Genomic DNA, 9,392 nt, shown 5'->3' with positions numbered 1-9,392 from the left:
TCGTCCCCCTTCCTCCCTCCCTCGCCCCCCAACTCCCCTCCCCACGCATCAAAGACTTTTCCAATGAGTCAACTCTTCGCATGAGGTGGCCAAAGTATTGGAGTTTCAGCTTCAGCATCAGCCCTTCCAATGAGCACCCAGGACTGATCTCCTTTAGGATGGACTGGTTGGATCTCCTTGCAGTCCAAGGGATTCTCAAGAGTCTTCTCCAACACCACAGTTCAAAAGGATCAGTTCTTTGGCGCTCAGCCTTCTTCACAGTCCAACTCTGGTCCACACAGTCAAAGGCTTTGTCATAGTCCATAAAGCAGAAATAGATGTTTTTCTGGAACTCTCTTGCTTTTTCCATGATCCAGTGGATGTTGGCAATTTGATCTCTGGTTCCTCTGCCTTTTCTAAAACCAGCTTGAACATCAGGAAGTTCTCGGTTCACATATTGCTCAAGCCTGGCTTGGAGAATTTTGAGCATTACAGAACAGCTCCAAGGCACTGTCAAAAGACAGAAGAGTGAGTGCTTCCCCCGTGGTTGGGATGATCCTCCCACTCATTAGCATATGAATTCACCCAGCTTGCAAAACCTAGCCAGACCAATTCCTTTGGTGGAAGCACTTGCCCTCTGCAATGGTCCACACTCTGAAGAGTGTACTTCTCTCTGAATCCTAACAAATCCACCTCTCACCTATCTCTGTGTCTCTCACTGAATTTTTGCAATGAGACATCAGAGCCTGAGCTTCATTGGGTCCTGAAGCCACTCATCATGGGTTTTGGCCAGGCTTAAGTCCCAGGAGAGAGGAGCTGAAGGATGGGAGGAAAAAGCAGAAGAAAAAACGTGCCACGGAATCCCCTTCATAGCCTGCTGGAAAATCTGCTGAATACCTGACCTGTGCTCACAGTTTTCATTGGCTTGATCCTTGGCACAAAGAAGATTAAGGACAGAAGAACCCCCACCACCTTGGGTAACAGCTACTGGGGCTCAGCAGAGAGTGGAGCCTTAGGGACATACTGAGAAGTAGCCTCTCCAGAGTCCCTACTTGTGCCCACTGCCGCTCGCCTGTTCGTGGCGGGGTTTGAGGAAACAAGAAACGAGAGATTTTAAAGGAATAAAGATTTTGTTAGGCATATGTCCCTCCAGCCATAGCACCGAGGGCCTCCTACCTTAACCGGAGGTCTTCTGGAATCTGAGACAGCCATGTGAGCTTTCTGCTGAGTTAGTTTTTCCCTGTTCCGGTTTCCAGCACGCTGGGCTTCTTGTCACTTCCCCTGCACTGGGTTTTCTTCACGTTCTGCTTCCACCATGGGAGCTTTCGCTGAGTTGGGCTCCTGCTTTGCTTGGCCTCCTCTTTGCAGGGGTCCGCGTCCAGGTTGTTTCAGCCAGGTTAAATAGATGTTAGGGGAGTGTGTAATTTCCTCGGTTCTGTCTCATCACAACAAAAATGTGAAGCGATGGACGTTAAAGCCCTCGGCATGTCACAGCTCTCAGACAGTGTTGCAGCTCAGTTTTATTTAGAAAATAAAGGAAAATACATCCTCAAGGTGTGAGGGCATGCCAACCCAAAAGATGCGACGTGAAGAGAGAGAGGGCGCGTGCGCGGGAAAGAGAGCGAAAGAGAGCATGTGCTCTCAGGAGAGAGACCCCTGGCCCTTTGGCTCCTCTTCTTATGTTTCTTACCACCCCCCAACCCCCACCCCCCGGGCCGTCCTATGTAAATTGGGCTAGCCAGGAGTGCTATTTGTTTTACCTGAGGTCCTCAGACCTTCCTTTGTTCTATTTTCGCGGGCTTTTCCCTTTCTTGTCTTTCAGCCACTGCCCTTCTGAACTCCTTTTTCCTATTCTAACTAGCTAACATTTCCACACCAGCGTTATTGGTTTCCAACTCAGTGTAATCCATTTGGGAGAAAAACATTAAGGGAAAGAGAAGCTCCTATCTCTGAGGGTCCCAGATAATCGATTTGCTTATTAAACATCTCATGGAATCCTAGTGCTTTATGATAACTAGTTTACTTACTACAAACATAAACCCTGAGCTTTGCTACTTTGTGACTTTTGGTAAATTACCCAACCTTACTGAGCTTTGGGTTTCCCACTTGTAAATAAGGAAACAGCTGTTATCCACAGGCATTCCTGGCACTAAGATCCTAATAATTTTCCCTGGCCATTTTTAATCATACCCTAACTCTGTGTGCAGAGAAGGCGATGGCACCCCACTCTAGTACTCTTGCCTGGAAAATACCATGGACTGAGGGGCCTGGTGGGCTGCAGTCCATGGGGTCGCTAGGAGTCGGACACAACTGAGCGACTTCACTTTCACTTTTCACTTTCATGTATAGGAGAAGGAAATGGCAACCCACTCCAGTTTTCTTGCCTGGAGAATCCCTGGGACGGGGGAGCCTGGTAGGCTGCTGTCTATGGGGTCGCACAGAGTCAGACACGACTGAAGTGACTTAGCAGCAGCAGCAGCAGCAGCAACTCTGTGTGTGCTTTCCTGGTGGCTCAGTGGTAAAGAATCTGCCTGCAGTGCAGGAGATGTGGATTCAATCAGGAAGATCCTCTTGGAGAAGGAAATGGCAACTCATTCCAATATTCTTGCCTGGAGAATTCCATGGACAGAGGAGCTTGGTGGGCTATAGACCATGGGGTTGCAAAGAGTCAGGCATGAGATTAAACCACCACCACCAACTCTGTGTGTATGTTCATGTATCTGTGTGTGCAAGTGTGTATACACATGTATACACTTACTTCACTTGAAGCCTGCATAACAAGAATATGTGTTGGTAACTGTTTATATTAAATAATACAGAAAATTTAAAGCTATGCAGTGTGAATAAACACAAATACAGTAAAAATGCTAAAGGATATTTTTTTCACCTGAATTTTTGTGACAAATTCTGCAGTTACTATGAATAAGCATGGTAGTAGACATTGGTCTGTTTAGATTTTACATTGAATTTGTGCCCCTCAAATGCATTTAATCACAAAGTATTTTTGGAAGTATCTCAGCTTCATCGTGTATTAGCTGTTCTTGAGTTTACAGGAATTATTTAACCTCTCTAAACTCAATTTTCTATTAATAACTCAGTTTCCTAAATAGGATCTGCCTTGGGGTTTTGTGGGCACAAATTTAATTATTCAATAAGTGTTAGCCATTGTAAATCCTGTGAGGTTAACATTTGTCTTTTGGAGAGTTTTATATTTGCAGATCTCAAAAAGATGGTAGTAGGAAATAGGAGTGTTTTAACCTTGAGTTTAGTTGCAGGGATCAGTGAAAATTGAAGTTTTCTCAGACTATGCATTAGTGATTGAATGGTGGGTGACACATAATCTTCCAGTCATATTTTATTGGAATATTACCATCCGGGTTGTACAGATAACTGGTTTTGGCTTTTTTATTAGGGCAATGTTACCAGATTTATCTCTTTGTTGTTAAGTTTCTAGTTATTTTATCTCATGCATACTTTATTCATGCACACACTCTCACATACATTGTACAGACAGGATTGCCCTCTGTTCCCAGATCTCAAATAAAGCATCTGTGAAGCTTTTCTGCTGGAAACAGAGCCCTTATTGATGGAGTTCACATGAAAATCATTTGTTTTAATGCATTATGTATTGAGGCATAATCAGCTTTACATATTTTAACATTTTAAGTGTCTGTTTTCAGTGTAGCGCAGCTGGGGTTATATGGAAGTCTTATTGAAAAAGAAAATATCTAATTAATAAAGCAGACTGCATGTTGCTTGATCTAGAGTGAAGGCAGTGTCAGAAAAAAAATCACACTCCTTCACTGGTAGACAGCATTCAGGTTATACCTGAGCAGGAAGGAGTTACAGTTTAGATTTTTTTGTGGATTATTGAAAACCTTTTTTGTTTGCTTGATTGTGTTGTTGTTTTTTTTTTTTTTAGTAAGAATTACTTTGGGGCTTGCCCAGTGGCCCAGTGGTAAAGAATATGCTTGCCAGTGCAGGAGACACGGGTTTGATCTGTGGTCCAGGAAGATCCCACATGCCATGAAACAGCTAACTGCCGCCGTATGCTGTAGCTACTGAAGCCTGCACGCACGTAGAGCCTAGCTGGAGTAGCGCCTGTTTGCCACAACTAGAAAAAAGCCTATGCAGCAATGAAGACCCAGCACAGCCAAAAATATAAATAAATAAATAAAATTATATATTAAAAAAATAATTGCTTTGGCATTGTCAGGCCTAAATTGTTGTTGGTTTCCTATAAAAAAGTATCGTTCTCCACTTTTTCTTCCTAAATTGACTCTGTTCTTTAGTTAGAGACACATTTGAATAGAGTATTGCATATCTGTTTAATTTAAGGTATTTATATTGGTCTTGTCCCATTTCCCTCCAGACTTCCTTGTGTGATTAGAGTCTTTTGTTAGTGCCAACTCGGGTAGTACTGACTCTAAATGGCATAAATTTGAACTGCAAGACAGAAAATGGAAAATTATCCTGACTCATATAGTGTGTGCAAACAAAGGTCATTTTCTCCCAGTTATGACTTTTTGCTCTTTTTTACATTTCTGTGTTACACAAATGATTCCCCTCCCAATTTTAATTTTTGTGCTTTACCTGTTGTTGCTTGCAGACGCCAAGGACTTACTGTTGTTCGAACACTGAAGACTTGGAGACAGTCATTCACCACGTCCACAGTCTGTACCCTTCTGCTCCATTTCTGGCAGCAGGAGTGTCAATGGGAGGGTAAGATTTTTCCTTTCTAAAATGTCCTAGAGGGAAGTGGTCCTAGTGCCTGTCTCTTTCTGATGACCATAAGCTAAATGGGCATTTAAAAGCAAATGTTTGGGTTGCTCATATTTTATCACATATGGTTGGATGAAAATGTTAGTTGCTCAGTCGTGTCTGACTCTCTGCGACCCTACAGACTGTATGTAGCTCACCAGACTCCTCTGTCCATAGTATTCTCCAGGCAACAATACTCAGGTGGGTTGCCATTCCTTTCTCTAGGGGGATCTTCCTGACTCAGGGAGCGAACCCGAGTCACCCTCATTGCAGGTAGATTCTTTACCATCTGAGCCACCAGGAAAGCCTAGCCTCATTTGTGCTAATTTTTTGTGTGTTTTTGTTGTTGTTGTTGTAGTAATAGTGAGCTTTAATAAAAAACAAAATTTTTATTATATGGCATTTTGCTGTGCTTAGAGGACCTAAACCATTGTCCAAAATCAGCAAACACATGGAAACAGAAAATATTTTTTCTTAATTCTATAGTCAATGTATCTGTCAATTTTCAAAATGTCTTGCGAGCATGCTTACTTGAAAATGAACAGCTTTACAAATGATGGGCTCTGAAAGATTGGCTCTCACCGTAGTTTTTTAGACTCTGATAAGCATAAAACTAAGAAGCAAAGAATACGTTTCTTACATTAGCATGGAAGGTCGGACTTGACCTACTAAAAAGGAAGAAGTCTGAATCAGGGCAGAAAACCCAGACAAAATCTGTGAATTGTGCTTAAAGAAAAGTATTTCACTTTTTCCTTTGCCCCACAATGAGAACCTTAAAGGACAGGGTGGCAGCTGAACTTTCTTCCCTTAGTCATATAAATTCTTGAATTTTTAAAAAGCCAGACTTTATGTAAACAGGCCCTGATTCTTTATTCAGAGGCTCCTGGGAAATGCCTATTCTTGTCGAGTTGAAGTCTCAGTGCCTGAAGGCAGAACTTGACCATTAGCCTTTGCAGCTGGTTGAATATTAATGTCTTGTAAATTGTTGAAAGGGAAGTCCCCTTTCTAGTTGCCTAGCACTGTGACATGTTCCCAAGTGGGTTTACCACTCTGGGATGTGGTTTATAGCTTGATACATTTTTTTCCTTTTGGAGATGCAGCAGACAAAAGCATCTAAGACCCTTATGCCCAGACTGGGTGATCCCCACGCCTGTTATGCCTGGGGCCAAGCAGCAGTTTGAGCCAGAACTAAGTCTCACCAAGGAATCCACGCTGCTCGAGACCTGGTCACATTCCAGTCTCCCATTGGGTTCCTAGACTAGCTTTAAAAATGTATAGAAATTTCCAAGTATATATGAGTAGAAAGAGTATGATTCCTCATAAATATTCATCTCCCCAGCTTCAATGACTGTCAATTCAAGGATAATCTACCCTCCATTCCTTCTCAACTCTGATTACATTAAAATAATTTTCAGACATCATTTATAGAGATTTATGGGTCTCTGACAGGTAGAGTCTCTTAAGAAACAATAACAACAACCCACCACAGTGTATTATTACACCTGAACAAAGCTAACAGTAATTCCTAAATGTCATCAAATATTCGATGTCAGTATTTCATTTCACTGTCAATCTGTTGGCTGGTTTTTACAGTTTGTTTGAGGCATGAGCCAGATAAAGTCCACATATGGACAGATTATGTCTCTTAAATCTCTTAATCTGTGAGTTCTTTATCTTTTCTATCTGCTTTTTTTTTTCTTGGTGAAAAAAGGGAGTCTTTTTCTTATCAAAGTGACATGGCCTTTTTATGGGGTGATATCTTGATGTTATTTTACTCCTGAGTAATAACCAGGAAGTGTCCCCACCTACTCAGTCACAGCTATTCTTGGTGCTTCCTGCTCCTACGAGGTTCGTTTCTAGCTCTTTCAGTTTGCCTTTTACACCAGCCTCACAGAAACCTCTTGACTGCCAGCCAAAGAATTGGGCCACCACAACTAGACACTGGAATGACCCCTTTGCAGGAGAGAAGCATTATCCCTTAACTAGCTTAGGGAGCTATGTACAATAAAAAAAGGAATGCAGTCGTTATGAAGAGTTGTTCTCAAAAGGGAAATCTCCAGCCTGAGGTCTCTGCCCTGGATCAGGAAATCACTGAAGGAGATTCTGACATGATGGAAATGCTGAAGCTCTTGGTTTTTGGCATCTGTCCAGCCTGCAGGTCACTTAGTCTACAGCTGGGATGAATTTCAAAACACAGCGTGGAGCCATTTCTGTCTTTTTGCTGTAACATTTCCAACAAACCTCATTCAACAACAGCAAAAATACCCAAAAAACCAGCAAACCCCGAAATTTCCATTTTTGATCTAATATCTCTCATTCACTCTGTAGTCCATCTGGGTTGGAAAAAAAAGAATGAGAGAGAATTTTTACTCATTTCAGAACCTGAGCAATTGGAGAAATAAAGGATGGAAAATAGAAACAGAATTTATACTATTATCCTTTCTCTTAGTTGTAAATGTCAAACTTGGATTTCTGGTGTACTGTGTTACATTCCATGCTTGTCCCTTTTACCAAAGTAAAACTAGAGTAGAATCAGGAAAAATGATAGAACAAGAGGAAAATATGTGAAAGGAGATAAGGACAAACAGCAGGAGGGAGCAGGAAAAGAAAACAAGTGACTTTAGGGTTGATTGCTCTGCCACAATTGAGGAAGTCTAACTCTAGACAAGGAGCTGTAGGGAGCGAGGCGTGCATGTGTGCCAAGTTGCTTCAATCATGTCCAGCTCTTTGTGACTCCATGGACTCGAGCCCGCCAGGCTCCTCTGTCCATGGGATTTTTCAGGCAAGAATACTGGAGTGGGTTGCCATGCCCTCCTCCAGGGGATCTTCCCGAACCAGGGATCAAACCTGCATCTCTTATGTCTCCTGCATTGGCAGGCAGGTTCTTTATCATTAGTACCACCTGGGAAGCCCAGGGAGCAAGGATGCACAGACAATTGGAAAGGCCATCCAGACCAATTACTCCGAATCTCAAGGTGAGACCCAGATCAATCAGTTTTTAAAACTCCTCAGGTGACTTCAGTGTGCAAACACATTTGAAAACCACTCCTTGTGATTTTTCACCTGTGTCAAGCATTGGCAAACCACAACCCGGAGGCCAAATCTGACTGTTTTTGTGCAAGAGCCAAGAATGGTTATTATATTTTTCAATGGTTGGAAAAGAAGAATTATTTCACGACATGTGAAAAGTATATGAAACTCAAATTTCAATGTCCATATATAATATTTTATTGAAACACAGCCATGTCCATTCCTTCACACATGTCTATGGCTGTTTTAAAATACAGTCACAGGGTTAAGTATTGATGGTTGTGACTGAGTTTTTAGGGCCACCAGAACCCATTTGCTTTGTGGCCCTTTATAGAAAAAGTTTGCCTGAAACACTCCTCCCATAATAAGTTAAATACTCAGCTAGGGGGCCAGGGGCCAGGGAATTGCAAAGTTTTAATAGACCCCAATATAATTTTCAAAAAAGAAAACCACTCTTACGATGGATTTTCCTGATGTTTTACCTCCAAGAAAGATACACATTTAACTAACAACTGTATGCTTTGTCCCATTCTCAAATTCCCTATCCATATTTATCCATTCTCAAGATAAATATGTGAACAGAAGGAAAGAAAGAAGGTATTTTCATGGTTTTCCAAGATAAAGGGTTAGACACACTGGTTTATATGTTTCTTCTCCGTGGTTAAAAGTCCACAATTAGAAACAGGATGTCTTGTGATATAGAACGAATTAATCACTGTGTTCTGTTTTTCCTCATTTTAGAATGCTGCTTTTAAATTATTTGGGCAAAATTGGACCAAAAACTCCTTTGAAGGCAGCTGCAACTTTTTCAGTTGGTTGGAATACCTTTGCTTGCTCGGAGTCACTGGAGAAACCACTGAACTGGCTGCTTTTTAATTATTATTTAACAACTTGCCTCCAGTCTTCCGTGAATAAGTAAGTCATTTTAAACACCTAATGTCTCCAAATTTTTCGGAGTAAGTGCCACAGTAAAATGTTTTAGAGGACAACACTGCTAATGTATATATATATTTGTTATATGCACTATTATGTTATATACAGTAACAAATTAATCCTTCAATTTCAATATGTACAAAAATAAAAAGATTTTATGTATAAGCTAAAAATATAGATAAGAGCTCTGATGTTTTCTTTCTGTACCACAATGTACCTTGTACAACCTCTAGTCTCTGTGCCCCATTTTGAAGATCACCATTTCATTACTGTTCTAAATTATTCTAAAAGAATAAAAATATTAGTATTGAATGTGTTGAATAACTATGGGCTATTTCCCTGGATTTTCTACTTGTTGCTAATCTTATTAGTACCTAATTCTCCCCTGGGTAGTAACTAATGTGTTAAGTGTTTTCAGAGCTAAATAATATGTTTTTTAAAGCTTGTGTTATGAACATAATATGTTTTAGAGGCTTAGGAGCATGCCCCTAAAATATGGATATTCTCAGCCCCCACAATTCTTAACATTACCAAAATATTATCTGTGAATTAGTTTTTTTCTGAAATTGTTTCAGTTCAGTTCAGTTCAGTCACTCAGTCGTGTCCGACTCTTTGCGACCCCATGAATCGCAGCACGCCAGGCCTCCCTGTCCATCACCAACTACCGGAGTTCACCCAGACTCACGTCC

The 9,392-nt window shown here is 41.2% G+C and overlaps 1 protein-coding gene across 1 annotated transcript in view; it reads left to right on the top strand.

The window, feature by feature from the left end:
- The window catches only part of ABHD3 (abhydrolase domain containing 3), a 77,654-nt gene that overhangs the window by 59,862 nt on the left and 8,400 nt on the right, over window positions 1-9,392 (top strand). Inside the window, exons 9-10 of the mRNA XM_010828985.1 lie at window positions 4,589-4,701; window positions 8,512-8,685. Coding sequence (XP_010827287.1) covers window positions 4,589-4,701; window positions 8,512-8,685 — 287 coding nt within the window. The remainder of the gene's footprint in view (window positions 1-4,588; window positions 4,702-8,511; window positions 8,686-9,392) is intronic.

Source organism: Bison bison, unplaced genomic scaffold, assembly GCF_000754665.1.
Source record: "Bison bison bison isolate TAMUID 2011002044 unplaced genomic scaffold, Bison_UMD1.0 scf7180017864498, whole genome shotgun sequence".
Taxonomy (NCBI): domain Eukaryota; kingdom Metazoa; phylum Chordata; class Mammalia; order Artiodactyla; family Bovidae; genus Bison; species Bison bison.
This window is presented reverse-complemented; position numbering and strand designations above follow the sequence as displayed.